Raw genomic sequence first — 17,262 nt, forward strand, 5'->3', positions numbered from 1 at the left:
TGCACCCTACTGAGCCCTCGGCCCTGGTGGTCCTGTCTTACCCACAGTAAGAGCAGGGGTGGTGTAGGGCCCATGTGACTCCACACCATCTGTATCCGTACCCCCTGCCTATCTCACCCACTCTCTCTGGTCCAGCCCTCATGGCCTCCTTGGACTTCCCTTAGATAACTTCAGGTCTCCAATCTCCACCACCTTCATGTTTTTATGCAAATGTTGCTGCCGTAGCGAGGCTCCCCAGGGCTGCCTCATTACAACTGCAGCTCCCTGCTGTCCGCTATCTTTTATCCATTTCCTGGTTTCATACATACATTGTATGCTTCTCTTTTTCCCAAAAAGCATATTATGTATTTTACTCAATTTGCTTCCTTTCTCCATGAGAGTGTCAGCTGCATAAGGATAGCCATACTTGTTGGTTCACTGCTGTACTCCAGCCTCTAGAATGGTCTGTGGATGTCGCATTAGTAGCTTTTGAATGAAAAGCCATTGTTCTGTGATTAGGAAGCTCCTAGCTGAGTGCACCTGATGTCTTTCCACAGTCGCCTGGGGTAACAGGATAAAAGCTGTGGGACAATTTAGCCGTCAAGTTCGGTGACGTCCTCTGGGACTTTCTTTCAACTTGCCCTAAGTGAAAGAACTGTCCCACAGATGCGGGCATGATGCCAAGATGAAAGGCATCAGTGCGCCTCCCTAGCTGCGGCACCTGCCTAAGACGAAGGACCGTGAGCTCCCCACTCTGACCTCTAATTGGACAAAGACCGGAGAAATCCAGGCTTTGGAGGTATTACTGACTTAGTGTATGTTTAAATGTTTGCCTTCCCTGCCTCTACACATTTCTGTTCTTCCCAAGAACACCTCCGGGTGTTACCAGAAGAAACATAAAATGTAAAAATGCATTTATAGCAGAAAAGTATACGTTCGGTAGCATTTTAGAAAGCACTCACCACTGTCGACGGCTAGGAAGAGGGCAGTGTACACGCTGTTGTGGACAAAGGGCGACTCGCGGTCCAGCACGGCTGTGGTGTCAACGGTCCCATTGATGGGATTAATATTCAGCCAGCCCGCTGGGTCCTTGTAAATGGAATACCTGAAAAAAAATATAATTCCCAAACAACATTCAGATGACACTCTGAACAGATTCAAGAAATATTCACTGAGCCAAGTGAATGAGGAACAAGCTCTCGTGTAGGTGCCAGATAATTCTTTTTTTGATTTATTTGAGAGACAGAGAATGAGAGAGTAGGTAAGCACAGAAGATGGAGGAAGCAGGCTCCCTGCTGAGCAGAGCCTGATGCGGGGCTCTGTCCCAGGACCCTGAGATCATGACCTGAGCTGAAAGCAGATGCTTAACCGACTGAGCCACCCAGGTGCCCCAGTGCCACATAATTCTTTACAAAAATCCAAAACATCATTGCAGTTATAGTTGTTCATTCAGAAAGTGAGGCTGACCTCCAACTCTGTGCTCAATATTTTGGGCATGTGCCTCCTTCGTGTCTCATGACAAGCCTGTGAGGAGAGAGCTTGTATCGGCCCAGTTCTCCAAGAGGCCGAGTTAAAGCCATCCAAGTGCAGCTCTATTTCTTCAATACCCTGGCTGTGCCCCATGTACAGATCCCGGGGAGAGGTGCTGTGAACGCACGGGCAGGATGCAAGGATGCTTAGAGGAACTGGCCATTCCCTCTGATGGAGAGTCACCCTGGGGACCTCACAGAAGATGCAGTGTCTGAACCGAGACCAGAGGAAAATGAGAATGAGAAGACAAGTCAGGAAGAGAGAGCAATACAAGTTAACACATGGAATAGAGAGATTCACTAGAACGTAAGTCCCACAAAAGCCAGGGTATCTGTTTGCGGTCATGACCCCAGCACCTAAAACATTGCTTAGCACACACACAACACTCAACAGATAGCTGCTGAATGAATATTGTTGTGGGTGGTTGTGCTTGAGGCACAGCTTCTCTGGGGTACACTGACGGTATAGGAGTTTAGAGAGACAGATTTTAAAGAACCTCAACCACTGTTGTAAGGGGTTTGGGTTCTGGATAATGGGAAACTGTCAAAGAACTTTAAAACATTACTATTTTTGGAGGTTGTCGTAAAAGTAATCCATGCTCCTTCTAAGAAGTTCAAACAAAAGGTGCACTGGGTAAGAAATGAAAATCCCATTTTCATTTGATCAGGAGACTAACGGAACAGGACTCAGATTTCTTTGAACTGAGTGGCTGGGATAATGTGGGGCTGTCCCAGTGACATATGGCAGGTGCTCTAATCACTTCTGTACTTGAGCCAGAGTGATGCTGGCCAGTGTTCTCCTGCCATTCTCCACCAGTCTTTGAAATATATGCCCTTGGGGTGCCTGGGTGGCTCAGTTGTTAAGCATCTGCCTTCGGCTCAGGTCATGATCCCAGGGTCCTGGGATCCAGCCCTGTGTTGGGCTCTCTGCTCAGCGGGAAGCCTGCTTCTCCCTCTCCCACTCCCCCTGCTTGTATTCCTTCTCTTGCTGTGTTTCTGTCAAATACACACACACACACACACACACACACACACACCCTTGAGGGGACATGAAAACTGATGGCTTATCAGCCAGGTAAAGATGCCCAAAGTCCATCATTTCTGCCATATACTGCTGGCTTTGGTTCTAAGGACATTTCAAACCTGATTTAACTAACAAGACTCTGGGGCAAACTGCCACCCTAATCTTCACAGTGGAAACGATGTCCACATCCTAACCCTGGGGACCTGTGAACGTTACCTTTTATGGCACAAATGTTGCAGGTCTAATTAAGGGGAGGATCTTGGGGTGGAAAGGGGCTTTTGGATTCCTGCACCACACGGAACCTCAGGTGACCTCATAAGACGGAAGCAGAGAGAGATTTGAGACACAGGGAAGAGAAGAGGCAGACACTAGACTGTTGCAAAGGGGTTTCCCCTACAGCCTCCGGAGGTAGTGTGGCCCACCACGATTTTGGCCCGGTGAGACTGATTTTGGGTTTTTGGCCTTTGGAACGGGGGAAGAATCCATTTCTAGCCTCACCCGGTTTGTAGGACTCTGTTACAGCAGTTTGCTATGGTGACAATAAGAAACCAACACAGCAGGTGTAATATTCCCTGAAAACCAAACCACAGAGCCTTCAAGGTCATAACGTCAGGGTGGGGGCCCAGAGCTGCTGTTCTGAACCCTCACACTGAGCTGCCTCCCAGCTGACTTACTGGAGGGCGGTCAGAAGACACTGGCTGCATTTGGAGAAGCAGATACCTCCGAGGATAGAACGAAGATGACTCCCAAGGGTCCTAGTTTAGATTTTTCCCGTGTAGGTGAGACCCGAGGGGCTGTCCACAGGAGTGTGAATTTAGGTCACCAGAATAGACCCGAGCACCTCTGCGTGCGTCAATCACATCAAATCCAACTTTTATTTTGCAAAAGTAGGTGGACCAGACCCTAGACTGCTGAACTATGCCAGGGAGTGGGCCCTGCTAATGCTTCCCACAAGGCAGTGAGTCTGGTCTTCCTAGAACGGCCTTCAGTGCCCATTTCATAACAACAGGAGCAGCAACAGCATCCAACAGTAGACTTAGTGTTTACTACGTGGGAAGACCCTTCTCAGGGAGTGTGCTAGGTCTCTTCTTTCAGGCCTCCCATCAACCTTGAGAGGCAGATAATATCATTCCCATTTCACAGATGGGGAAACTGAGGAGAGGCTGGCTGCCATACCGCTTTTCATTGTCTTACTTTTTTCCAATGAAACTTCAGGCTATAGATGTCTTAGTTTTCACAGAACTTCTATCATTTAAAATCTGCTTGAATATGAAAAAAAAAAGTCTGGGACAGAATTTCTGTTTTGTTTTTTAAAAGGGTGCCATTTGAGTTTTGGCGAAGAAAAAAAATAAATATTGTTCCAGTGCAAAAATAAGACAACCAACCAACCCAGACAGACAAAGCACTTTGCCAAGGTCAGAGGCGAGCGCGTGGCGATGTTAGGATTTGCACCCTGGCTGTCGGGTGCCAGGGGCCCGCTCTTAACCTCTCTGCCCTGGCCACACGGGATCCTGGATGTCGTCAGCATCACATGGGAGGAAAAGGCATGGACGTCAGAGTGAAAAACCTGGACTTCCACTGTGTGACCTTGGGCAAGCTACTTGTCTGTTTCCATTTCCTTGGGGAGGCAGGAGAATCCCAGAGCTCATGGGGGACCTGTGAGGGCCAGGTGGGGCCCGGCACGAGGTGGGTGGCTCCCAGCAGAGCAGGTCGCACGTGGTCCGCTGGGGTCGGGTCCAGTATGGGATCCTCACTGTCCCCAGGAATGTTTTGGGAGCCCCAGCTCAGCAGAGCCCCGGGGAGACAGTGTCCTGTAAGTGCAGCAGTGGTGGGGAGCACGGGGAATGAGGGGGGCTAAAGTAGTTTTCCCCATACTCCCTTGCTGCCTCAGTGATCATTCCCTTGTTTCTCAAAAACAGAAGAAATGCATTACTCATAAGAATGAACCGCTTTAAAAACACCTATCCTTTCCATAGGAATTTATGTCTCTCCCTGCAAACTGCTGTCTTCTAAGACTGGGCTGAAATGCCTCCTCCCGGTCACTCTGTAAGAGTCCCTGGTTAGAAGTTGTGATGTCAGGATGAGGTTTGAGAGGACCGTGCTAGGCCCTGTGCCAAACTCTTCCGTCGGTACCACATCCATTTCTGTGGTTCTGAACAACCAGATGTAGTTGGTATCGTCCCTGTTTTAAAGGTGAGATAACCAAGATTCAGAGAGAGGCTTAGCAACTTGCCCAGAGCAGTACAGCCGCCGTGGCAGAGATGGAATTGTGCACGGGTGTGTGGGACTGTGGGCACTGGGCCTGAAGGAGGTGCTTTTTGTCACTTATGCTCAGGGCCAGGTGTTGGCCGTTCCATGTCCCTCTGTGCCACGGAGAGCGCCTGGCCCCTGGTGACACCCAGAACATTCGGTGGCAACCTTCCTCTGTTAGTTGCAGTCATCAGAGAAATGGGAAATGCAAAGAAAGGCAACGTTTGTTTCCTGTCTTACCAGGTAACAAGTTTGGAGCTGATCCAGGAGTGATGCGTGGTGGTTCCATGTATTTGAAACAAGGAAAAATTTAAATGGACCATATTTTATTCCCTGATTACTCGAATCAGACTTTAGAATATAAATAAAAACTGAATGAAATTATCTAGCTTTTCATGTTGGCAAAGAAACGATACTCTGCTTCTCCCTAGTCATGGTTTTGATCTCACGATGTTACAGTTTCGTGGTATGATGAACATCTCCGCTGCTTCTCTTGCATGAGGAGAGTTCAGACATGAACTCGGAGGCTGTCCACTAAGAACCATGCCCAGTGCACTTAGGCCTGTCTGCATCACCCTCCCGGAGAAAGCAAGGACTTAGGGTTTCACACAATAGCTGCTCACTGTCTTCCTTCCTTAAAAAAATAACCAGGTAGGGACACCTGGGTGGCTCAGTTGGTTAAACGACTGATTCTTGATTTCAGCTCAGGTCATGATCTCAGGGTTGTGAGATCGAGCCCCACGTTGGGCTCTGTGCTGGGCATGGAGCCTGCTTAGGATTCTCTCTCCTCTTCTCCCTCTGCCCTTCCCCTCATTTACATGCACTCTCTCTCTCCCTCCCTCTAAAAAAATAATTATAAAAAAAATCAGGTATCCATTACCGTTGCTATTTACTTGTGTTTTCTCACGACCTTTAATTCTTTTTCCCTCTAGTAGTTATTTTACTTTGTTGGGTGTCTCTTCCCATTGGAAACCTTGGGGACACATGCCTGTGTCCTGGGTCGCCATGTTGCCAGCTTGTGGCTCCTACTCAGAATCCCAGCCACGAACACAGGAGATCAGGCACAGCCCCCCCACCCCCACCGGTCCCATTCCTGAGCCCTCCTGAGCAATGCAAGCCAAGAGCTGGGGGCAAGGCCCTGAGTGTCGGCGTCATTTCCCCCCATGCCAGAGCCTACTACCCCAGAGGGGAGGGAGAGCAGCCGGGGACCACCAGCCAAACGGCTTTTCCACTTCCTGGGTGAAGGGCCCTTTCGTCAAATCATCCCCTTCTGACCGGTTCACCAGATGCTCTATGTAAATTCCTGACATTTTCAAAGCTGTCTTTTTAATAAACCTTTTGATATAAAAATACCAGCATGCAAGATGTTTTCCGTGCTTTTAGGCCTGAAAAATGCACATGACTTATTAAATTGGAATTTCCGGGCAATTTATCTGTAATGTGAACTTTGCTTGTTACAGGGGAAGAAAAATCAAATTAAAAACGGGACTCATTTCAGTCTGTAACGTGGCTTCACAGGAGCTGCTCAAGGGCTTGTTGGGATTTGGCCTCTTCTGGGTATCAGTCTCGGCAGACATGGGGTGGGCTGGTTAGCAGGGTTGGGCCGCGCCGGGAAGAAGGGCTGGGCTCTGCCAACCATGCTCAGGCCCTACACCTCTCCTGGGAAGCAGGTTACTGTCCTCGGCGCCCCAGCAGAACCGGAAGGAGATTGCCAGGCCAGGGGCCAGGGCCAGGTATCCACCCAGAAGGACTTCCAGAACCAGGGGCTGCCAGACTCAGCCCTCGTGGGGCCCAGGTAGTGATGGAAGGAAGAAGAGACTCCCAGGTTTGACAAGGTCCTTCTATAAGCTTCTTGGGTTCACTTTCTGTGACATGGGGGACCCGTAGTTGTTCAGCACGGATACCAAAACCACCTGGGTTTAGCATGGCCTTCCTTTTATATTAGACTTAAAAATATTACAAAGTAAGACACTGCTAACAGTGCAGGGTTAGCCAAGAGTATCGAAGCTGTATTAGAGCACCAGGAATGGGCAAGTTAGGTAGATAGGGAGACCAAAAGACAGACAGATACAGATGTGGGTATAGATATCTAATACATAATTATATATCTGCCATATATATTAGTTAAATAGAGATCTATCAATCTACTGAGACAAATATTTTATATATAATTACATTTATGCCCATCCATATATACGTTTGGAAATTTACTATTTGATATGGATGGTAGGTTAGAGTGTTTGCAAAAGCTAGACCATTCAACAAATTCCGCTGACTCCTTGTCCATTCAGAACAAGGAAGTTGGGTATCTTTCCGATGTTTTGGACCCTTGGGCATGTTGGCATATAGGAAAATGCACACGGAGAGGTCTGGGCATCTGTTTATAGACTGGGAGCTTGCATTACCTGGAGGAGGGGGACTTGGGTTGGGACTCGTGTCAGAGGAGTCAGTCCAAGATCCCTAGAGCTTTGTTAGATCCTCGAGGGTCAGAGAAGCGCTGATCTAGAGCAAATGCTCGTCGGAGAACCATCAGAAATATCCTGGATGCTATCACGTATGGTAAGGAGGGCTGGTATTTTTTGGACCAACATATGAGCTGCACTGTAGTTCACGAGGGGAGGGACAAGATGGCGGAGAAGTGGGAGACCCTGTTTCAACCAGTCCCCTAACATGAGCTAAATATCTACCAGAACACTCTGACCACCCACGAAATCAACTTGAGATGGAGGATTATACACTTCTGGATCTCTAATTGGGCAGAAGACACCAGTGGAGAGGTAAAGCGAAGTGGGAACACTGGGACTGATAGTGGACGATAAACAGAAGGGGGAGGGAGCCACCAGAAGTGATACCCCAGTATGAAAGTGCCCTGTGAGCAGGGGCCAGCATTAACTTGGAGTCTGGCTCAAGCACTGTAGTTCGCTCTCAGAGAGGAGTCAGTAAAATGGAAAAGACTATGAGAGTCTGGAAGAGGAAAGCAAGAAAAGGAAGAACACAGAGGAATTTCAAATTTCTACTGAAGGAGGCAAAGGACCTGTAAAGCCACAGGGAAGAAATGAAACAGGAGGTGCACCCTCAGCTCCCTGCTTAATTCCAGCTCAGCGGGCTCCCTGTGTGCTAGATGGCATGCCTGCCTGGGTGATGCACATCAACCACTTTATTTAAAAACAGAACCAGAAAGTAATTGAATTTCCAGCAGAAGGAAGTACACTGTTTTGAAATGGCTCACGTAGCTCTGGGTCTCCATGCAAAGGAAAGGGCCTATTTCAAGTCTCCTGACAATACATACAGACCAGATTAAAAGGCCAGTGAATCCGAGAATCCCATCATGGCTCAGGGCTTGCGGAAAACCCGGGGGGCAACCAGGGCACCAGGGCCAAAGAAAGCAGTCTCAGTAACAGGAGGGACCCTCCAGGGGTGGGGAGATGCCACCATCAGCAGATGTGGACAAGGGAAGGTGGGGACAGAGCTTGCCTAGCCCAGCATGGGGCTGTGGACATCCATGGCAACATAGTAGCTGGGAACAGGGGAGGAGCTCTTGACGTCTCTCAGCCCTTCCCCGGACCCCCTTCTCCCAGGGATCCCAGAGTCCCCTGGTGGAAGCCGGCACTCATCCTGCACAAGGCTCTACCAGATTCCAATTCTGACCATTCCATTCTCTTGGAGGCTGCCATCTTCAGATGGCACGGAGGTGAGGCTTGGTTGGTTCCATCTAGAAATTCTGACTCCCACTATAACAATAAGCAATGCACAGTCATCCCTAAGGAGGCCACTCCCTGATGCTGCAATGGACTGAGGGAGGTTTTGTGCGGGTCCATTATCTCTGCTCTGTTGCAGGAAGTAGGAGCTAAGGCAGTGGGATCATTTTTTGCTTGGACCACTGCACTGCACCTGACTCCTTACTTTCATTCTACGTACTACAATCCATTCTCCAAACAGCAACCAGAGTATTCTCAGTTTTATATCCTATATAAACTGGGTCCCTTGCTCAGGATCCCCCAATGGCTTCTCATTGGGCATAGAGTAAAATCCCAACTCCTGGCCATGACTCCAAGGCCCTAACTCCCCACACTCATTTTCCGATTCTTTCCTTGCACTCCCAAAGCCTTCCTTTGGTTCCTTCAAAACACCAAATCCATTCTAGACTCAAGGTTTTCCATGTGCCTCATGGAACTTGGCTGCCTTAGATGTCCTCATGTGTGTCTCACCAACGCTGAGGTCTCAGCCCAGATACTGAGGCCTCTGCGTCCCCGGAGGGACCGCTGTGAATGTTCCATCCGAAGCCTGTCTCCTCACCCGGCTGGCTCCCCAGCTGCCAGTGTGAGCTCCTTGAGGCAGTGAATGCATCGCTCTTACCCAGCCCTCTGTGTCTTGTACCTAAAAGAGCGTCAGCACATGCAGAGTGGGCATTTGGTTGTTGAATGAATGAAAGAAAGTACAAGCCTTCTTTTATACACTTTGACTGGCCCATATCCTACATGATGCAGAATCCTAAAGGAATTTGGTCCCGAGGTGTCCATCCATCCCACCCATGGACGGACCTCTCTCTCAAGAGGACTTCCAGACCATCTCTCTCATTAGAGCCAAACTCCCATGTGAATGCTGCTCCAGAAGTCCCTTCAGTGGGCTCAGACCTTCTACGTGATGTCAGCAGGGATTCACGTTAGTACGTACGCCAGGGGTCCTAAAGATGAGTGAGTCCCAGGCTCAGGGACTCACTAGAAGGACCTACAGGACTCAAGATGTCATACTTATGGCTAAGATGTATTACAGTGAGAAGATGTTGGACAAGACCAGCAAAGGGACAGGCACACGGAGCAAAGAGGAGGGGAGCAGGAGCCGGCTTCCAGAACCTTCTCGTGGGGGTCACACTGGACACACCAATTCCCCAGCAACGTGTTGTAAAGTGCTGTCCACCAGGGCTGCTTGTTAGGGGTCCCCGTGCCCCAGGCTTTTCCTTGGGGGCTGGTCATATCGGCACCATCTGCCCAGCACATAGCAAAATCCCTGTTTTCCAGAATGAAAGCAGGTGCTCAGCGTAAGCCTCATTTGTTTGCACAAACACTGGAGGCCCAGGGAACCGCCCTTCTCACCTAGCGTGGTGAGAACCCTCTAGAAACCCAAGTTTTCAGATGCCAGCCAAGTACGAACCCGGGAAGCAGGCCTTCCTGGAGACCCGCCTCAGGCCTGCTCTGCTTCTGGGTTTCTGTACGGTCCGTGCTCAGAACAGGGAAACTGGAAGAGCAAAAGCAGCTCTACTTCTTTCTGGAAATCATTTAATTCCTATTTCTCCTAGAACCATTTTAGTTCTGGAGACCGTACAGCTAAGGAAGCTGGAAGTCACAAAGGAACACATTTTGCGGGCAAGGTGGTAGGGGGCTTCACCCCCTCTTGAGAGAGGGTTCACTTCTTTGTGGAATAAATATTCACAGAGCGCCAGACGCCAAGCGTGGTTCTGAGTAGGGAACAGTGAGTTCCCTGCTTTTCCGGAACGCATCCTCCAGCAGCGAGAGAGGATCTTAATGAGGACTTGCACGAATCTTTACTTAATGACACGCATGACGAGGGCGGCAAAGCCGGTCGGCTCCCCATGACTCATCATGTGCTATGAAGGTTTCTATTTCCTGCCACGCCTAGAGCTGGAAGTCCACGTTCAATGACCACCAACCAGGTGCCACACAGTGGAGGCCCATCATGGCCTGTCACTGCCCATCGCCCTGGGAGGCAGACGTCATCACCTCCACTGTCCCGAGGAGGAAACAGAGGCTCAGAGTGGACCAGCAGCAGCCCACCTGCATCACGTGGCTTTAAAAAGAATTTTATTTATTTATTTACTTATTCTTGTTAAGTAAGCCCCACACCCAGCCTGGGGCTTGAACTCACGGCCCCGAGATCAAGAGTCATGTGCTCTACGGATGGAGCCAGGTAGCCGCCCCCACCAGCCAGGTGCCCTCTCAGTGGCAGAAGGGTGGCCCCAGTGCAGATCTCTCCATCCTCCTGAACACTGTCTCTGTTTTTGTTCCAATTTTCGCTTCTGTCAAGTTAGCGACCTTGCCGAGTGTGACAGGGCCTCTTGATTTCTAAGATGCCCTCCAGCTGGTTCTGGCTGACCAAAGTTTCAGGGCCACCGCTCAACGTGTAATGATGAAACTGGGAGCTGAATCCCTCGGGCGGCATCCCCTGGTTGGTTTTTTTTAGACGGGACTGGAAACTCCGCGACACTTGTAACTACATGATAACCTTTCCTAAGAAAACCCCCAAACTCTTCCACACACACACACACCGTTAAATCGACATAACCCTTTCTTAAAACCCCATTTGCTTATGAAAAAAATCATACCTTCAAGAAAGGCTTAATAGAATATAGCCCATATGTGCATTTAATATGTTCATGTCTAGAAATTCTCAAATAACCTAGGCTCAGGCCGGTCTTCAATTCAGCAGCGAACACTGACAGCTTTTAAATTAGACTCAGACCTGCCACTGGGACACACAGCTCAGCTGCCGTGGACAGCCCGTAAGGACAGGTCCGAACCGGACGGACTCTACAAGACGGGTGCTCTCAGGCGCGTTCTGCTTTCACCGACGGGGACCGAGGGGCCGGCTGTAGCACTATTGGGTGTATAGGGGATTCTCATGAATTCAAGGGGCGCCCACAGGAAAGCCTTTTTCTGTCCACCCCCAGACCTGCCCCTCGGTTGTGAGCCCTGCGTGGGTCGAGCCTTCCCTACGACAGAAGGCAGCTGACGCCCCTGGGGAACCTGCCGCTTGCCAGCCATCATGCATATCATCTCCGATGAGCTCCTGTCCCCTGTTCAGGGCGAGGCGGGTCTGCTCCTTGCTTCTCCCAGCAAAGCTCAGGCCTGTGCTCCTGCTCGAGGCCACTGATCTTGTGATGGGACTTCCTGGGCCTGCAAAGGGATGCTGCTGGGGGCAGGGCTTTATCCCCATTTGCCAACTTATTCCAAAGCTTATGCACAAGGTCCCCCACCCTGCCCCAGTTTTGAGGCCTGCACAAACACAGAAGTTACAGAAAAAGGGCGCCACACCCTCTGACCGCTGCTCGAGGCTTATGAATGTCTTTAACGGACCTTGCCTTACTGCTTTAGGCCGAATCGATCGCCGGGAAATACAGAGAAATACAGAAAACCAGAGTCGTCGTGCGAAGCCACAGATTTAACAACATTGGAAAAGTCAGGAAACTGGGACCTCACGGAGTAACTGAATATGGGGCTTTCTTCAATAATTAGCTGGGACCTCAGGAACTCGAGATTTCTGAAATCCAAGGACACACCTGGCAACTCTAGATGAAGACACAAGTTAACATCTCCCATGTGGGTAAAAGTATGAAACAGATGGCTTTAAAAACGCAGCCACAGGAGGGTTCTATTATTAATTTATCGTGATCACGGTTACTGATTTCATCATTAACGGTCAAGCCTGGCTCGCGTGCGCAGCCGGGGCCAGGTTAAGTCTCCCACCTCCGTGCGTGCACGTGGTTTTTCCCAAGCACGAGAGACTGCGCTCAAAAACGGACAGGAAGACTTGGGAGTTGGGTACCGGTTGGTAGGACCCAAGCTTTCCTCAAAGTGAGGATACTCACCCATTTGTGGGGCTATGCGATTCGTCTGCTTTTGCTGTGTTTCGGGGTCCGAGAATGCAAACGGGAACAACGCCCGCGAGGTCTGTTCACCATCCGAGGTTTCCACTGAATGTGTTGTGAGTCATGGTCATGGTCTCTAACGCCCATCCCCGCTGAACCTCCGTCTGCAGCCTCACTCAGTCGGCCCCATGCCCGGGAGCAACCCACGTGACACAGATCCAGCACGGAGGACCACTGCTAATCTCACGAAAGACGCAGGGGCCGGGAGGAGGCGCCAGCCACACGGGGCAGGGCAGGGATCCAAGTAAACCCAGGACAAGGCAGGAAGGAGCGGAGAGAAGCCAGTCACCAGCAGAAGAGAAAGAAGATTCCATTTAGAGGGGCCTCGCGGAAGAGGGACTCGAGGAGCTCAGGACTAGGAGAGTGGAAACGGATGGAGCCCTCGGCCGGCTGGGAAGGACACCTCTTTCTGAACATGTGGGGGCCAGCTGAGGGTGGGGTGTGGCCGTGTACTGTCATGGATGCTGCTGGAAAATTTACATCCAAGGCAACGCGACCATTGGTTCATCTGGATGCACTCTGAGAACACCTTCTGGTAGGGGTCAAAACAAATGTAGAAACAAATCTAGTTTCACCATATCCCCCACCCCTCCAACCCCAAAGTAAGATCTCCATGAAACTTTTTCTTTTTTGGTTTTTCATTGGATTATGGTCCCCACTTTAAATCAGTTCATGGTCAGAGGCCCCTTCCTGCTCCCCAGCTTCTTTAGACAAGGTCTGTTGGCGGTCCCTGTCCTCCAAGGACTCAGGATTCAGAGCATGTGAGCTGGATGAGGGCGTGGTGGGAGCCCGAGTTTGGGGGCTTCTGATCCCCGTGCCGATCGGTGCCCACGTGTCTGCAGCCGGGACGGTCGGCACCTCGACGCACCCCATGCCAATAATCATTCTCAGTAGGAGGAAAAAAATACCTGCTAAACTCGCCTCCAGAGAACCCGGCCTTTCTGCCGGGAGAATCTCAGTGTTCGTAAATAGTTAAAACCTAAGGCTCGGTTCTCTACACGACCTCCCCTTTGCCCTCCAGCAGGTACCTTCTGTCTTGGGGCATTTCTAACACAGTGACAGGCCGCTGTCTGTTTGCTGGCTCTCTCTTTTTAAAGATTTATTTATTTGTTTCAGAGAGAGCGAGTGGGGAGGACCAGACTGAGTTCGGAGCCAGACATGGGATTTGATTCCATGACCCTGAGATCATGACCTGAGCTGAAACCGAACTGGCGCTATATAACCGACTGAGCCACCCAGGTGCCCCATGGCTTCTGCTCTCTTAATCAGGCTTATTAACATCCCATGGACCCATTCTTAGCACTCCCGGGCCCAAATACGGACGGCCCACATTACACCCATCTAATTATTTAGGAGTCTCACGTTTTGACAATGGCCCAGCCCCCATGCCCACCCAGAGCTTGCTCCCCAGGGGTCATCCTCATGCTCCCCTGGAGCTAATGGGCACTGGCGTCCCTGGACCAACCCTTGTCCTGACAGCCCACCTGCTGGGGCAGAGCCAGGCCAGGGTGGATGGTGGGAGGGGCCAGGATGGCCAGTGTAGACGGGTCTCCCAGAGGGCATCACACAACCAGGGAGGGACTGAGCACTGTATCTGGGGGCCTGGCCTTGCCCCACTCACTTTGGGAGACTTGGGGTGACCCTGTCTAAACAAGGGCATCCTCTCCTCTGATTTCCAGGACAGAGGCTGGGATTCCTTCCCCGTCCCACACGCATGTGGATTTCTCTCGGCCCCACCATCCTTCTTCCGAGTCATCCCCTGTCCCTTATTCCCATTTGGTCAGTAGAATTCCCAACGTCAGTAGCAGTTTCTTACCAACTGAAGGGCCGAACAAAATAAGAGAGTCTTGGCGTTTCAGAGTTCGGGGTGGACGTCATGTGGCCCTGATCGGGGGTCCCCCTGCTCAGGTCCCAGGGCCATTCGGCTGCAGGCCAAGCTCCACTTTTGTGCCCGTGAGCCAGTGGTGGGGTGGGGGTGTCTGGGCCAGGCGCTCAGCCTCCCAGGGTGGGCTGTCTCGAAGAAACAGCTGCGCTCTCTGGAAGAGCAAGCGTGGGTGTCAGAAGGGCAGCGTGGGAAAGTCCATCAAGTCCTCTGCCTTTGCTCTCAGCGTGGATTTTTACCAGGTGATTCACTGGCAGACCACGGCCTTTGCTCCAGCACCTGAGTCTTCGAGCCCAGCTCAGACCAAGCCGAGAAGAGGTATCGGCCCTTTGGAGAAGTCGATAAGTGAGGCGGCTGCCGCGGGGCGGCGGTGAGATAGATGGCTAAGCCTTGCATCCTGCCTTGAAGGTCAGTGAATGTGGGCTGGCGGGATGGCACAGGGGGGTTTCCTACAGGCAGCCGAGCTGGCTCAGGCGAGCGGCCTTCTCCCCCTGCCAGAGCTCACACGGCAGGAGATCGTGAACACCTGTTCTGGGCCAAACGCTCTGCTGGGGCCTGGGGAGAGGGCAGTGAGCCAGGCGGGAAGCTCCCTGCCCTCCTGACACCTAGCTTCACTGCGGGCATTTGCCATCTGATCCTCTACTCTGCAATCCAGGAGGTGAGTGCCCAGGGAAGGGGCTGCCTTCCTCTCTTCCCATATCCACGGGCATCCGTCTGGCCCTTCGCAGGCCTTGGTCAAGGGCAGGTGAACAGAATGGCTGGGTGAGGGAAGGAGCAAGGTGTCCACGCGTGAGAAGGCAAGGGAAGGACCCTCGATCACATTCCATGGGGTCAACATCCCCAGGCGTGAGGGTAGCCGTGCGCCTGGTCCACGAGGGAAGCAGGAACTTGCGGCAGGTGCGTGGAGGCAGAGTGTGTGACAAAGGAGACGAGGTGCCTTCTGGGGCCCTGACCCTCCCACTGCATGAGGACAACAGCTGTTTCCACTTGCTTAGCACATACCATCACCTCATTCTGCTCCCAAAGGCCCCGGGGCCCTCCGCCCTCCCAGGCTTGGTGTTAGCCGTTGGTTTCTGCTAGGAATTCTGGCCCCAGCTCTTTGCTTGGCTGGCTCAGCGTCACCCTTCGGACCTCGGTCCAAAGATACCTCCCTCTTACCCAGCCCGTCCCGGTGGCCTCTCCTGGTTGCCCTGCGTCCCAGCATGCCGCACGCTGTCCTGTCGGCACACGCTGCTCTGAGCAAGGGCCCCGGGAATACGGTCACCCATCACACACGCCGGCACTGCCTGTCTCCCCGCTGGCACGGAAACCCAGCAAGGAGGACCACGGCCTGGACCTGCTGTCCTCAGGGCGCAGGGAGGGCCCAGCTAGTGGTAGACATTTAGCAAGTATTTACTGGATAAATAAATAAGCCGTAGGGATGAGTTGAGATGAACTATAAGAAGGGCCGTCAGGCCGCACACAGCATTTACTTTGAGGCCTGCCTGTTGTTTTATATCGAAGGCAGTCTTCATAATCGGCCTTTCCCGAGAAGGTCGCTGCAGGTCACACAGCAGCCAGGTCTCCGGCGACCTCGGAGAGAGTCCCTATAAGAGATTTTACTCATTTGATGTGTTTTCCTGCCTGAAATCTAGAAAAAGGAAAATCTGTACTCTTTGGATGAGTCAGCCTCTTCTAAAGTGACTGCCCGCGAGACTCAGGAAAGAACCAGGTAATTCTTTGCACTGGTCGTGATTGTTTCAATTTTTGTAAGAACTTCACAGATGCTTTTAGTGTCTTGAACTTTTCATGTAACTATCATTAAAATGAAGTCTTGGTTTAGCCCAGAAGGTGGAGGTGTCTTCCACGTTTGTTGGTTCCTAAAACACCATTCCAGAAGGAAATAAATGAAAATCCGTAAAGCTGCACATGCTCTTTGATCCAGAAACTCCTTTTTAAAAATAAGTTAGCTCCAAGAAGTAGTTAAAGGGAACAATTTCAGAGAGGTGAGGATACTGGCTTAACGAAGTCAAAGCTGTCCCTCCTCTGCAGGACTTCTCAGAGCCTTGAGTAAGCAGATTCAGGGTGTGAACAGCTGAGAAAGGGTCTCAGGAGAAAGCATTACTCAGGCTTATTTGGCAGAAATATTTAGCTACGAGAATGTTTCCTCCATCACTGCTTATTGTAGAAAAAGTTTTAAAAGTACCAGGAAACGGTCTGCGGGTAGTGATTAGTTGCCCAGAAAATGAAACAGTATGAGGACAATAAAAACAATGATAGTCATGATGTGCATGGCGAGAGGACTACGTGTGTGGAGTGGAGATGACACGAGAAACCGGATCTTTACACTACGTGGTGATCTGTGCAACCGAGAGGACCACAGGCAAACACCGGGCACGCTGGGCCACCTCCTTGTCACAAACAGCAGTAACTGATGACGCGGTCTCTCCTCCTGAGCCCAAGGTCAGCCTCCCCGGCCCCTCTCCATGCCATGCCCTGCATGCTGAGCCCTTCCCACTCCAGGGCCCAGTGTGTAAGCCCAAGCGCATCCCCCAGCCTAGCTGAAGAAACACCCCGGAAGGGAGTGCTGGTGGTAACTGTGCTAAGAGTAACACCAGCGATGAAGAGACCAATAATAAAACAAGGCGTTGGTCGTTGTGCCAGAAACTTCCTGAGCGTTGCACAAGGTTCTGCTCGTTTAACTCTCCGCAGCCTCACGGGGTTGGTGTTACTGTTCCACCGGATGGATGAGGACCCTGAGGCACAGAGAGGCTCTGTCCTCGGCTCCAGGTCACACAGCAGGCCGGCGATGGAGGCGGCGAGAAGCTGGTTTCTGCTATGTCAGCCCCCAGTGTGCAGTATTTCGCTCCAGCAGGCTAATCCACCGCGACATCAATGTTCGGTTGAATCACGAGGCTGCCATTCTAATGGTCAGAACCTGCAGAATCCTGGCGCC

The 17,262-nt window shown here is 51.3% G+C and overlaps 1 protein-coding gene across 2 annotated transcripts in view; it reads right to left on the bottom strand.

Annotated features, from left to right (window-relative positions):
* Window positions 1–17,262, bottom strand: part of CDH13 (cadherin 13) — a 975,207-nt gene that overhangs the window by 29,003 nt on the left and 928,942 nt on the right. For both annotated transcript variants that reach the window (XM_032853867.1, XM_032853868.1), the window contains exon 11: window positions 942–1,084. In XM_032853867.1, coding sequence (XP_032709758.1) covers window positions 942–1,084 — 143 coding nt within the window. The remainder of the gene's footprint in view (window positions 1–941; window positions 1,085–17,262) is intronic.

Source organism: Lontra canadensis, unplaced genomic scaffold (genome assembly GCF_010015895.1).
Source record: "Lontra canadensis isolate GAN:19392208 unplaced genomic scaffold, GSC_riverotter_1.0 scaffold8, whole genome shotgun sequence".
NCBI lineage: Eukaryota > Metazoa > Chordata > Mammalia > Carnivora > Mustelidae > Lontra > Lontra canadensis.